This window comes from Vigna angularis, chromosome 1, assembly GCF_016808095.1.
Source record: "Vigna angularis cultivar LongXiaoDou No.4 chromosome 1, ASM1680809v1, whole genome shotgun sequence".
NCBI lineage: Eukaryota > Viridiplantae > Streptophyta > Magnoliopsida > Fabales > Fabaceae > Vigna > Vigna angularis.
Window position 1 is genome coordinate 32,961,793 of NC_068970.1, and position 14,251 is coordinate 32,976,043.

At 31.5% G+C, this 14,251-nt stretch overlaps 2 protein-coding genes across 11 annotated transcripts; both read right to left on the reverse strand.

Annotated features, from left to right (window-relative positions):
- Positions 1 to 5,193: 5,193 nt before the first annotated feature.
- On the reverse strand, positions 5,194 to 9,252 carry LOC108340215 (glycerol-3-phosphate acyltransferase 1-like). Of its 8 annotated transcripts, none has more exons than XM_052867440.1 (6): positions 8,996 to 9,252; positions 8,525 to 8,612; positions 8,230 to 8,381; positions 7,955 to 8,032; positions 6,622 to 6,762; positions 5,194 to 6,084 (listed from the first exon to the last, which is right to left on the reverse strand). In XM_052867440.1, the coding sequence occupies exons 3-6, from the start codon at positions 8,320 to 8,322 to the stop codon at positions 5,329 to 5,331; spliced, it is 1,068 nt and encodes a 355-aa protein (XP_052723400.1). In that variant the 5' UTR covers positions 8,323 to 8,381; positions 8,525 to 8,612; positions 8,996 to 9,252; the 3' UTR covers positions 5,194 to 5,328. The 8 variants fall into 8 exon arrangements, with proteins under 8 accessions (XP_052723400.1, XP_052723394.1, XP_052723398.1 ...); XM_052867434.1 differs by having other exon boundaries at positions 8,745 to 9,252; XM_052867438.1 differs by having other exon boundaries at positions 8,230 to 8,434; positions 8,996 to 9,251.
- LOC108338653 (uncharacterized) lies at positions 8,525 to 13,275 on the reverse strand. Of its 3 annotated transcripts, none has more exons than XM_052867456.1 (9): positions 13,156 to 13,275; positions 12,304 to 12,791; positions 12,016 to 12,049; positions 11,763 to 11,900; positions 11,533 to 11,625; positions 10,973 to 11,038; positions 10,487 to 10,578; positions 10,367 to 10,414; positions 8,525 to 10,294 (listed from the first exon to the last, which is right to left on the reverse strand). In XM_052867456.1, exons 2-9 carry the CDS (start codon positions 12,669 to 12,671, stop codon positions 10,162 to 10,164), a joined length of 972 nt encoding a protein of 323 aa, XP_052723416.1. In that variant the 5' UTR covers positions 12,672 to 12,791; positions 13,156 to 13,275; the 3' UTR covers positions 8,525 to 10,161. The 3 variants fall into 3 exon arrangements, with proteins under 3 accessions (XP_052723416.1, XP_052723418.1, XP_017431178.1); XM_052867458.1 differs by lacking the exon at positions 13,156 to 13,275 and adding an exon at positions 12,952 to 13,135 and having other exon boundaries at positions 8,525 to 10,275; XM_017575689.2 differs by lacking the exon at positions 13,156 to 13,275 and adding an exon at positions 12,952 to 13,135.
- Between the last annotated feature and the right edge of the window lie 976 nt (positions 13,276 to 14,251).

A 14,251-nucleotide genomic window follows, 5' to 3' on the forward strand; every position in this document is an offset into this window, starting at 1 on the left:
TATGTGGATAAGTCATATCTGTTTTTTTTTTTCACGATAGTGTCTTTCATTTTAAATTTTGTATTTTGAAAGATTATTATAAATAAAATAGGAGGAAAATTCGGGTACACAGAGTAAAAAAATTATTCATATACTTTTCAGAAGACACAACTCAAAATTAATTTCACTCTTATTCAAATTAAAACAAACTAAAGCCAGCTAAATTTCAAATCATATTGAAACATAATCAAGAGTATGAAAATCATAAATCCAAAAGTAATGTAAATTGTTTACTCTAACTAATATTAAAGCATCAATATAGCAGAAGTAAACACAAAGCTCTTAAAAATTAATCAAAAGCTGGAACATAACTTGTGACACAATATAAATCTCTGTAACAAGGTTTTCTATTTCTTTTATTAGACACTCTACAATTGGAGCCTTGTGCTCTTCAAGGATAGCAGCTGCATTGTAAAGAAGTTGAGGGTCTTTCCCATAATCTTTTTCAGATTTTGCCAAAGTCCATGACTTTATTAACCTCTTCTTCTGAACAAGCTGCACCGACACCATTTTAGAGCTTATCAGACACACTCATCTTCACTTACTCTGTATTTTCAAATATTTTCTCAATAAATATTTTGATTACTATATTATAATCATTTTAGTAAATTCATCATTAATAATTGAAATTACCAAATATGATTCCTTTTTAGTATTTTTTTTAACGATGAAGCTTCTAATAAGTCTACGTAATTATAAGTGTAGAAAAAATAAAACTAATAACTAAAAGTAAATTTAAAGGTATTATTTTATACTATGGATGATAAAAGTATAATAAAACGAGAGTTGATGTAAATAGATCATTTATGTTGTTGACTTAGGAAGATGGTTTTTAAGAAAATTGCAGAGTGCTATAACCAGCTACACTAAGTATTATTACCCAAACCATAAGATAACACCCATACCCTCAACAAGAAAACCAGACATCAATTTATCCCATAAGTGTATAACATTAGGATATAATATGTCAAATTTATTTATCCATAGCACCTTTAATCTTGAATGTCGGGCAGTAAATAGTCAACAAGAACACACACTGTATGAGTAAACATAAAATAGAAAATACATTAAAGATGGTATAATTTCACATGAGGTGAACAGAACCAATTTATTGCATACCAAGATTAACTCACTACACGGTAGCAGTTGGCTGGTTCTAATTTTGTCCACAACGAAGCATATATTGGTTTACTTCTTAATTCATCTTTAAGAAAATTTCATAACACAATACTAATGTTAAAAATTTTAATATAAATATAAGTTTTACATTAAATAAAAATGAAAAAGTAAAGGATTATATAAGAATGTATAAGAATGTGAAGACTCATTTGTTAAAATAAAACCTCATGCACACTCAAATATTTATGTGAAATTGAGTCTTAACTTTCTATTAAATACTGACTTTTAATAGCTACGTAAAATGCCAAATACCGAAACCGTATTACAAATAAAATAATAACTAGAAGCATACTTATCTTTTCACTCAGATTTGCATAATAACAACTGCACCTACGAAATATCACGGCTTAACCAAATATATGAATAAAAATATAATTATCTACTTAACCAAAACGTTCTCTCAAAAATTACAAATAAAACACTCTCATAATTTAAAGTTTATCTAACAAAACTCTTCCATAAACTTTAAAATCATCTTTCCTTCATTCCTATCAGTTTTCTTAATTCCTAAAACGATGCTGACAACTTTATATTTTTCATCTTCTACATTTGTAAACAAACATATTACATGTACTTCTTTCATCTTTAAAAAAATTTCACAACATAATACTAATAAATCTAAATATAAGTCTAAGTTTTATATTGGGTAGAAATGAGAAAGTAGAACACTATATAAGAATAAAAACTCATGAATTTATTGTTTAAGATTTTGAGTTAAGAATATGTCAATCTCATATGTGGTTGGGTTCATATCTTAACAATATCAATGCTTTCACTCTCCATACATTTCCTAAAGCACTCCACAAGTTCCACACGTTGAAGCTCAAATTAGTCATGTTTTCAATTCTCTTCATTGTCATGCCATGTTTTCATTGTTCAAAAAGCCTCAATCTTTAAAACTTCCACATAAGGTGAGTTAAGGTCAGAATTAAGTGATTTTGACCCATTACAAGACTTTAATTAATTGTTAAGTACTTTTCAAAATCGCACGAGTCATAAAAATATTCTAAATTGTAAATTGATCTCTAAATATTTCCATTAATTATAAATTGGTCCTTAAATTCATTTTTATTTTTTGCAACTTAATTGAAAGGTTATAGCCTAACCCTACTTTTCTGATTGGGTCGACCCAACCTAACTTGGGTTCGGTCTGATTTGGAATTGTGGGACATAGGTTTGACCTTGGTTGTCCTTGTCTTAGCCTAACCTAACAAGGCCAAATCTAAACTTGGATGACATGGGCTAGATTAAACTCAATCCAAAATGGGCTTAACTTGAGTTTGACTCAACTTTATCCAAAGTGGGTCTAACTCTACTTTATCCAAAGTGGACCTGACTTGACTAAGCTTGAAATGAAATTAATTTGAGTCTACATGATGTGAGCTTGGCTCTACTTGACTTGATGTGGGCTCGACACGATTCAGCCTGTTAAGAAGTGGACTTTAAGCCTAACTCAACCCCAAAAAATCGGTTTATAAGGTAAAAGTTTGCATCCACTTATATACTATAAATTGAATTTATCTCTAATAAATGTGAGACTTCAACCACACCTCCCCCCCTTATATCGAGATATATATATATATATATATATATATATATATATATATATATATATATATATATATATATATCTAGCGCGGGACTAGACACTAATGGGTTGTCTGACAGTCGCTCGATAACGAGTGGAACAATATGCCCAACAAACAATAAATCTCTCTAAAATATGCTCTAACAATGGCTCTAATATGGACTTTAAGTTTAACTCAACCCCACAAAATTGACTTGTAAGGTGAGGTTTGGTTTCAATTATATATTATAATTGGTCTTATCTCTAGGCGATATGAAACTTCCAACACACCCTAATGTGGATCTAACTTATATCATACTGAATTGACTTGATGTGGAATCAACTTGACTTAGTCAAACTTGAACCTGAGTTGATTTAGCCTGATATAGGTATGACTTTACTTAAGCCGAGGTGGAGCTGACTCAAATTCACCTGAGATTGGTCCAATTTGACTCGACCTGAAGTGGACCTAACTCAACTTGGCTTAAGTAGCCCAAAATGACTTAGGTGTGATGGGCCCAACTTGACTCAACTTGATGTGAGCTCAACTTAACTTGACTAAACGTAGACCTTACGTGTCTTAATCTGATGTAGACTTAACTCTACTTGACTTGATATGGATGGTCGAACATGACTTGACATCTTTGGTTTAACTCAACTCAGGTTGATGTGGAGTCCATTGAACTTAGTTCGACCTAGGTTTGAGTTAGTTTAGTCAAATTTGGGCTCGATTGAAAACCTAAGGTGAATTTGACTCAACTTAGCTTGAGGTGGACTTGACTCAACTTAGACCAAGATGAGCTTGATTTGCTCAACTCAAGGTGGGTCTGACTCAACTTAGCCTTAAGTAGGCTCAACTTTACTTGTGAACCCAACTCGACTCGGTTTGACATGGGCTTAATATATGAGTCTACTTAGCCTGACATGGGCTCAACTTGATTCTGCTCGACGTGGATACGATTCAACTCAGTGGATTTGAAATCAATCAATCTTGGCTTAACTTGGGATCCATTATGACTTGGATTCATTTAGCCTGACTTAACCTAACCTAGGTATGACCTTAACTTGGCCTGCCATGAGCCTTACCTATCTCAACCTGAATTAACCTACATGAAAGTGGATTGGACCTAACTTAGACTTCATCCAACCCAATTTGTCCTAACACGTGTTCAATTAGATTAGACACGAGTTAGGTAAGGCCTAACTCGACTTGACTTGAAATCAATTTGTCTAAAACTGACCTAAATTTGACTTGATCTAGGTTCATCTGGACTAGCTTAACATGGTATTGGCTTATCCAAACTTGATCTAAGCCTAACTTGACTTTACCCACGTTAGATTTAAATTTGGACAAGTAAGTATTTTTATTTATATACAAATTTTTTAAGTAACTTTTTTTCATTTTAATTTTTAAATAATATTTTTTACTTAAAAAAAGGTTTATGGATATATCTTGAGCAATAGAACTTTTGTTGTCATTTTACTTTATAGACTTTTGTTTTTAACTGGACTTCTTTGAGTTTGACCCGTGTGGGTCAATATACAACCCTTTGAACTGGACAAGAGGTTTATAATTTTCACATCCATAATCTTTTCAACATCACTTCTTTTAAATCAATTCAAAATTTGGCTTTTTATAGACGCATGGCAAAGTTTAAAACGTGTAACTACTCATGTAGGTGTATGAGGTTTTGGTATTGTTTTTCTCTTTCTATTATTTTAGCTCTAGTCCTTGCTAAATCTTCCTTATTGTTCTTGACTCTTGTTATCCTTTCAACTTATTGGTTTGTGAACATATTTAAATGTGTATTGTTCAATCCATGCCATCATCTTTATCTCGCAACACTACTCTTGATATTATCCTTTTAAAATGACAAATTATCAGCAACTGATATAGCAACCTGGAGAACCATTTTCTTTCACAAGCCATAACAGTGTTATTATATTGTTAAAGTTCAAGATGCTTTAGGTCCAAATGGGGAGATATCTCACTATAAAAATTTAGATTTGTATCGAGGATTATTTTTTAGGTTTCCGGTGGTTTTAACACCCGGAAAGTATGTTACTCGGAATTAGGAAAACTCCTGTGAAATGCTGTAAAAACCACTGAAAAAAGCTACATCACTATTAGCGGGATTTTGCTAGAACCGCCAAAATTAGCGAGGATTTACTTAAACCACCGAAATTAGTGAAAGTTTTGCTGAAACCACCGAAATTAGCAAGAGTTTTGCTAAAACTGCCAAAATTAACGAAGGTTTTTCTGAAACCGACAGAATTAACGGAGGTTTTACTAAAACTACCGAAATTAACAAACTTTTGCTGAAACCACGGGAAATGTGTATATATTTTTTTTAGTTTTTGATTGTAATAAAATTAATTTTATTAACCAATCAAACAATAAAATAATATGAAATAAAACTAAATATTATATATAAAATAAACTATATTATTCAACATATTAATATGTTAAACAATTAATTATTCATATATTAAAAAGAAAGATGTTCAATACTAAATTAACATACTAAATCCCAAAGCATCGGCTAGACTTTATAGCTTGATCTTCCTCCAGCACATGTAAGTTCTCTGGGAAGTTTTCCAAGAACCTGAATGTAACAGCTAGGCCTTGGATTCATCAGAAAGAAAATAAGATCCAAGCATTTCAACCCGCTTGCAGTGGTCCCATAGAACATGCTCACATGAGTATTGATAGCAACAGGCACAATCTCATCAGCCAATTCTGCAAAAAGTGAGGTGAACCTCAGTAAATATGGTTCCCTACAAGTTGTTCCATCAGGACAAACCACCAAATCCCCTTCTCTCAGAAGCCTTTGCATTGTTTCACCATCTTTTTTTCTGTCCCTTGGTAGTCTCACTGTCCTTATAGGGGCTATCAGCTCAGACACCTTACTCAAGCGGTATGTCACTACAGTCAAACGCTTTGCCAAACATGTGCTTAGGAAAACAGGATCAAGAAGAGTCCTGTGAGTGCAAACATAGAGGACCCCTTGCTTTTGCTCTGACTTTTCAGGGAGAATCCCTTTGATTTGGAGATTCAAGCCACTCCAAACCCCTAATGATAATGTCCATCCATAAGGAAGTACAATGCCTAGAAGGAACCTATAAATGGCCAAAAGAATTCCAAATGGAAACCACATGAACATAACCAGAGCTGCTGAGGGTGTAGGCAGGAATGCTAGTCTTCCATCATGAAATATTAAGGGCTTTGGATATTTTTCCCTTGGCATCACTGAGCTAAAGTTGTTCTTTCTCTCTTCATTGTTCACCACATATGCTTCCTGTATTGTCATGTAGCTGAAATTAGACACTATGTATTTGAGACAGACTTAATAAAAACGTGTCCACTGAATTATAATCTGTATCAAGATTATGAAAACAGTTTGTGATAGTGACTTTGGTCACAATGCTAAGGAATTTTTTGCCTTTGATGTAACGCAATCATCACAATCCTAGCTGTATCTACAGTGACAAATAGTGATGGTGACTGCAATTCAAAACCTTGACATCAGTGCAATAGATTTACAATATTTTGTGCCAATGAAACTTGACAAAATTTGCTTTTTAAATTAAATGGTCTTCTTGTTTATTATGATTTGTAAGGCCCTTAAGAGCGCTGAACACGCAAGAGTTAAACAGTAACTGGGGTCATTAAACAGTGATGAATATTTTGTGCCAATGAAACTTGACAAAATTTGCTTTTTAATTTAAATGGTCTTGTTGTTTATTATGATTTGTAAGGCCCTTAAGAGCGCTGAACACGCAAGAGTTAAACAGTAACTGGGGTCATTAAACAGAGGAGCAAACCTCAGACTTACCTTGCAAAGGGAGAGGAAAAGATGATCATGAACAGCAGAACTTCCAACACCAATATCAGGTTTTGTGTCTCCAAAATAATCCTTCAGTGCTCTGTGCTTCACAAGTAAACCAGAACCAGAAAGCAAACCACTGAAGAGATTCTTCATTAAAAAAAAGGAAAATTCTTTGAAAATTCACATAATTTGATTTCAAGATATGATGAGATCATATACTTTTAAACAGCTTCCTAAAAGGAAAAACAAAAATTAAAATTCCTAGTGAGAGAATCAGTCATCACCTATGTATACAGACCAAATCTAAATCATCTTGAGAAACAAAATTTCGATATAGAAATGTGGAAGTTGGTGGAGTTATACTTAGAATGAAAATACAATAAAATATTTACCAAACATCATAAATTGAAATTTACATCCAAAATATTATATAACATTGTATATCTAAGTTTTTCCTAATGAAGAATGATCTAATAATTATGTGCAGAATTATGGTGAGAAAAGGGGAAATAGAAAAGTGAGGTCAAAGGATTTTCAAAAAGGGTTTGATGCAAGTTGGGAAAATTGAAAAGAAAGTGACAAGAATACAAAAAAAAGGGTGTGATGTATCATAATCCATTGAATATCTTACCTAATCATCTTAATATTTGCCCAAATAAATATGAAGGAAAGATCCAGGTATCTTCCTCACACCATTATCATAAGTCATGCATTACGTTTCTTCAATTGAATCTTAATTTTTTAATCCACTTTCTAACTCTTCTTACACATCACATCACATCCCAGGAATTTTCTCTCTGATACCTTCTATTTTTCTATATTCCCATTTCATTTTAATGACAAGTGAACCAGGTCCATAAAAACAGCATTATATATTAGCCACTAAACAAAGTGAGCATCAGAAAAAAGTAGCAGCATGCAAAACTTTTCATAATTTTTCTAATGTTTCTGACTACTACATGCATGCATCTTTTTTGTTTGGTGTAAGTGCCACAGAATTTCAATTTAACAGAGCTGAAATACTTTTAATAAATGTATTTTGAGTGTAAACTAATTTTAAAATTTGTAAGATGGAGTTTACTATGAATATTATAAATATAAATTTATTTGAGTAATATAATATAATAAAAAAACAATAAATTTAGTTAAAATAGATTTATGATAGTTAAATTTTAAATCAAACTTAATCTTATAAAATCGAAACGAAATTTATACTTATAATAGTTTGACCAATCTCACTGATGCAATGTAAATAAACAGAAAACTGTGGATGAACAGACAGATTAAAAGTGGCACAAACTTCTTAAGAAATTCTCAGAAAATACCCATAGAATCATACCTTGATTTTTCTCAGCAGATCATAACCAGTCATTCTTGGCATACAGTAATTTGTTATAATCAGGTTAACATCCACATCCTGCATGATCAATCAATCAATGATTAATTCAGAATTATTCACAAAATATTTTAGGCTGTATGTGTGTGTGTATATATATATATATATATATATATATATATATATATATATATATATATATATATATATATATATATATATATATATATATATATATATATATATATATATATAATTAATTGGTTAGAGAATTGTACCTGATGAATTTCTGATGCAACAGAAGATTCAAAAGTCCTGAATTCATCTTCAACCAAACCAAGTACCTTATGGCAAAGATGACCATTGAGCATAGCTTCAAAAAGATTGTCAACTTAAATTTGACCAAGCCAAAGAATTTCCTCCTCTTTTTCTGCACCAAATTTTGTTTGAAAGATTGCATTCCTAAATACTTATTCAACATGACTGCATAAGACAAGTTTTTTAAAAACATTCTTTCTGATATAAAAAATGCATGTTCTTCTATGAAAAATTGAAAAGCCAATAACTTCTTACATTGCAAAAATAAAATAAAACAGGAGTAGTTTAACACCAGAGCAAGATCCATGCTACATTCTGATTAAAGATTTATGTTCCTATAATCCTTCAAAATTAAAAAGAGAAGAACAAAGATCGAATTAGCTCCATCAATACAAACTTTACAAACTATTCAGAAATCATGAAATAATATTTTCAGCTAGAAGACTGAAGAAGAGTGAATCGTCCTCGTACAAACCGTAGAGGAAAATCAACTATTCCTTCGTACGAGGAAAATCAACGATTCCTTCCGCAAGGGTTTGGAGACGTCGACATAAGTGTTGGTCCAGGTTAGAATCTCATCCTTGGGGGCCAACAACCGCATGACGTAGACGCTTACCCCTTCCTCATCGTAGTTGCGTTTCAGAACCGAACCTTGTGAGTTTAGAGTAGTTGTGTCTAGACCTAGAGTAAAACTCTAACAGACAAAGAGAGTGAGAGAGAGATTACAGGAGCATGTTCATTTTGGCGGCTTCTTGATAGTGATCCTTGAGGGAACGGAGAAGAATCGAGTTCACGGTGGGGAGATGTCGCCACCTTCGGATGAAAATGGCCGTCAGAAAGCAACGCCCACCAACGCTAGCTTCCACCAACAACGAAAATGGCAACATTGATGGAATATTTTCTAGGGTTTGGGAAGAGGGAGAGGGTTGGAAGTGAAGAAATAGGGTTTGGGAAAAGGGAGAGGGTTGGAAGTGAAGAAGGAAATGTCTGAGGGTTGGAAAATTAAAAAAGAAATTTCACTTAGGGGCGGATTATTTAGGAACGGCCAGAAATTCTTTTAAAAAAATTAAAAAAAATATTTAAGTGCGGTTTTTTAAAAACTGTTGGAAACTTAAGGGGGTTTTCTATAACCCCCGAAAATAACCTCTGCTAAAATTTAATATTTTTGTAGTGTTTCATGTGGTATTTATTTCAGAAGATACATGGAGAAAACTAGTTGTAAATAATTGGAGTCTTCTATATGAGTGATGACATTCCTTTCTGATCTTTTGGCTACCCTTTTCCTTTTATCTGGCTTCATCTATCCATGGACACACTTTATAAAATTTTTATGATATCTTAGTAGCAAAATGTTACCCTATGATGCAAGCAAACAACTACAAAGACCCTCTTTACTTAAGAATAAGGGAACGGATAATACCGACTTGCTTGTTATATACACAAGTAAATAATATCTAGCATAAATATATATTACCGTAATCTTCATTCTAAATATAAAGTAAATAAGCTTACAAAGCACCAAGACAATGCTTTTAATATCTGCGGTCGTTCTAATAAATTTATTTCTTAAGAGTTGTATTGTGATGTTCAATTTAGTGGTGATGCATTAAATATGCATGGACATTTGTCCTGAGATACCAAACCATGTTTGATATGAAATGATGATACATGTTTTATGCTAATTACGATTATGAAATATTATCCTCTTTGTCTGTGTACATGTTTAAAGAACATTTCAGATAATGTGCTAAAAAGCTATAATATAAAAGATTGTAGAAGCTATAAAAAGCTGCTTCTAGTTGTCAAACACGTTACAGAATTAAAGTGGTAGGGATGAATTTACATAGCAGCTGGAATAATCTAGTTCTGATCTTCAAAATCAGTCATTTCACCTAACAAAGCGGGAAGAGCCAGGAAATGATGTTGATAGCCACAAGTGTTTCATCCTTATTATTAAAACAAAGACGCCATAGCATGGAAAGTGCATCAAAGCCACAGCCAAGTACCTGAATTTGAACATTACACCTTATGCATTTCCATTAATGGGTCTATTTTTCTCATATGTTAAACTTTATGAAGCAATGAGAAGAAAATTACCATAAGGGTGCATAGGGAGAGGATAGATCAAGGAAAGGATAAGGCCACCTGTAACAGAGGTTGGTAAGTTATGAAAGGAACAAATTCTCTTGGACTAAAACAGGGGATAGAAGAATTTACCAAAGTGAAACGCAAACGTGGATGATCCACTGAAAAATCACAAAAGTAGCCGTCCACAACACAAAATATGCAAATCGAAACATTGGAAATCTCTGCACTTGTTAACAATAAATACTTGTCTTATTCTTCAATTATATTTCAAGTTTTATATCACATATATGTCTAATCAAGAATTACGTAATATAAATACGTATTGCTCCTACAAACTCTAACACAAACGACAGAATCATACAAACAAAATTTGTTTAAATTGTTTCCTAAACAGTAATAATAATTATTGGGTGATTAGGGTCCTTGAAATCATTGCTTTGATTTTATTTAAGATAAATTTATTATAAAAAATTTTCAATTTTATTGAAAATTAAAAGCATTTATAGAATGTCCAAAAATCTTTTAATCCTAAAATCTCCAAAAAAAAAAGAGTAAAATTAACATAATGAATTTGATTCAAATAAAAACAAAAATGTGTATAAACCTAAAACTCACCATGCAATTCAATGACGTGTCACCGAGGAGGAAAAGCGCATTAATTGAGTGCATGCAAAAAACCAACTGCAAAATGACGAAAAAGCAAATATTTTCAGATGAAAGACAGACCAGCCTAACATTTGCAATTTAACATTTTATATGTTTGGACCATCTTCTTAATTAAAAAAATAATATTTTAAATATAAATAAAATTAGTTTATGTATAAGTTAACTTATAAAAAATTTATTTATTTTTAACATGTATTTATGAAAAAACTAATTTCTTGAGAAAAAGAAATCCTGCAAACATGATAAATAAAGAATTTCGAAACAATCATGGTGCTCTTATACTTTATTTTGAAAAATGAATTTAATGATAAAAAAAGTGTAAAAGGAAATTAACTAAAGTAATGTAACTAATATAGAAAAAATACTTTTATTTGTTTAGTATTGAAGGAGAAGTAATAATATTTATGTGAAGCTGGGTGGAAAGTTGAAACATTTTTTTTATGATATTTGAAGAATTTGGCAGGAAAAAGGATAAATGAGAGAGAAAGGAGAATGTTGATTATACTTACAAAATCAACACTATAATCTTTGGAGGAGCTGAGACGAGGATAAAGGATGAACCAGAACACTGAATCCGTTAACACTACAGCACCTGCACAACTCTATATATTTAAAAGAAAAATTAAAAAAAAAAAAAACAAATTAACCACACAACCCAACAAAACCAAAAAAAATTCTCTTTTGGTTTTAAGATTTTATGCTTGATAGGGAAAAAAAGTTGAAAGAAACTCCCAATTACCTGAAATATAATTTGAAAAACGTAACCCCATAAAGAAGCAATTTTTCTATCATGGGTAACAATACCAACTTCTGCATCATTCACTGTGATTTTATCTTGTTTCAGGGAACATCCATATAAGGAGAAATATGATCCTAGCTGAAAATCAATTTCAGATAACAGAAAACAAAAAACAACTAAATGAGTGCATTTTCAATTTTTCATACTAATATTTTCTGCTACATCTATCAGAGTCGGCAATGTGAAGCTTTACCCCAAAGTAAATAGTCACCAATGTAAAGGTCCATCTGCTTAGCACAAGAAAACAGAAAACGATTAGAACCCTTCTGGATTTGAAAAATTTTAAATTTGGTTTTGGTTCTCTAAAGGGTATTTTGTAATAGTTTATAATCACTGTTAAATGTTAATTATGATTACTTTATAATAAAGGTGACATCATTTTTAAACCAGAAATGAGAGATTTTGTTAGATACATTGTTAATGTTAAGGCAGTTTTGATTGAACAAAATAAGATAGAACATGGTTAACTAAAGTAGCTTACTGAGTGTAGAAGTAAAATATGACTGCACCATCTGCTGCAACACTGGCAATGATCAAAGCCAAAAGCACAATAAAACAAATTACTCTATAAATTAGCAGCCATGAAGGATCAATTCCTATGAGACAGGTATTCCATGCCTCATCCTCATGTAACAATTCTGTTTCTTCTCCTTCACTTTCAACACTGTTTGATCTTGATTTGTTGAATCCTTCGTACTTGAATATCAAGAAAAATGCCAGAGCCATGGATCCTAAAATCCATAGAGCACAAAATAAGAACCTCCAGTTCAACCAATAACTTAAGGCAGTGGTGTCTGCACTCTTGGTGGGTTGCCATGAGTGGCTAGAAGGCCAGGATAAGAAACTCATGGCTTCAGAAATAAATGTTCTTCTTGATGACTTTCTTAGAACAACACTAGGCACAGTGGTGGGAGGATCATGCTTTTGATTACCCTTTTCAATTTATAACATTCAGTTCCAATTACAACACTGCAATAGCAAGATAAAATGGATGAAAAGTCTACAAAGACACAACTAAGATAAGCAACATTGAACATGTGTAAAGAAAGATATGAATTTCATCATGCATGCAAACAGAAAATGGGAAATAAAAAGCATGGATTATGTATATAGGAAATTAATCAATCACCTCTAGCACATTGTTAGAAAAGAATGTAGTATGAGCTACTTCACAGATGAATGTAATCAGAACTGAAGCAGAAGTTTGAGATGAGATTGTTGTTCAGAAAATTGAAACTCAGGTGGGATGGGAAAGAATGAGTGTAAACTAAGGTGAGATAGATAAGAAGACTGATGATGAATTTTTGAAGGCAATGAAATGTAGATTCCTTACTTGAGAAGGGTTCATCCCAATGTTCGAAAAGTTCATTACTTGATCCAATTGGGAGAAAGAACAAAATAAAATAGGTGTGGAACTCACTGTTTACAAGTAAAATTTAGAGGGCAGAAGATGCTTTGCTTTATTCTTTTATGTGAGTGCAGAAGGAATTTGATGACTATATAAGAAGAGGAAGGGTAATAATAGAGCAGACAAAAACAATATACGCTATTCACAGCATTTCCTACTTTTTCTTAAAGCTAAATTCAGTTTGAAGCTTCAAGTTTTTGCATTGAATCTTTGAGTCTGAATATGATGTGCCAAATTCTTGGTTCCTGTTATTTTATTCTTTTACGTGTGTTTTAGTTTGGTCAGTCTTTCAGTAAAGTTTTCGTGAAGAGAATAAACTGGCTAGTTCAGAACATCAATTTTGAATGACAGAGTATAATTTTTAATTAAAACTTCCTATCTTGTTATTTATAAGTCTATTACAGCTAAATAGTATTTTCTGGCCATTATTTCAGTGTATATAAAATATCCTTTCTCTCAAAATGAATTCTTCCTGTCGTTTATTGTGTGATCCATAACAATCTAACCTCATTTGGTTCATTTAATAACAATTCAATTCACTCATTAATAGTTTTTTTTTTCATAAGTGAGTGTCCATTTCGTCCGTCTAATCATATTTTTTAAATATTAAAAAAATAAATTTATGAAATATTATTTATAAAATATTGATTAGATTATTTTCTGTCTGTTTCATATTGATTTGTTAATTTATTGGACATTTATAAATAATAAATAAATAATTAATCTTATATGGAATTAAATGGATAAATTTGATCTGATACATTTTTTTATGAATGAGTTTGCATATAAATGAAATTGATAAATAAATTTAATGAAAGGAGAGATTCAAATGTTAGATAAAATTTATCAAAATTCATAATTTTCAATAAATCAAAATTAGTATGATTAAAAGAATATTATATTTCATTTTGAACTACGTTTGTAAATCGCGTTCACAATTTCTTTATATACTACATTTTTGTAAATTGAATTATAATGTGTTTAGTTGCATAAAATAGTAAATAAGGTTTCAATATCCATG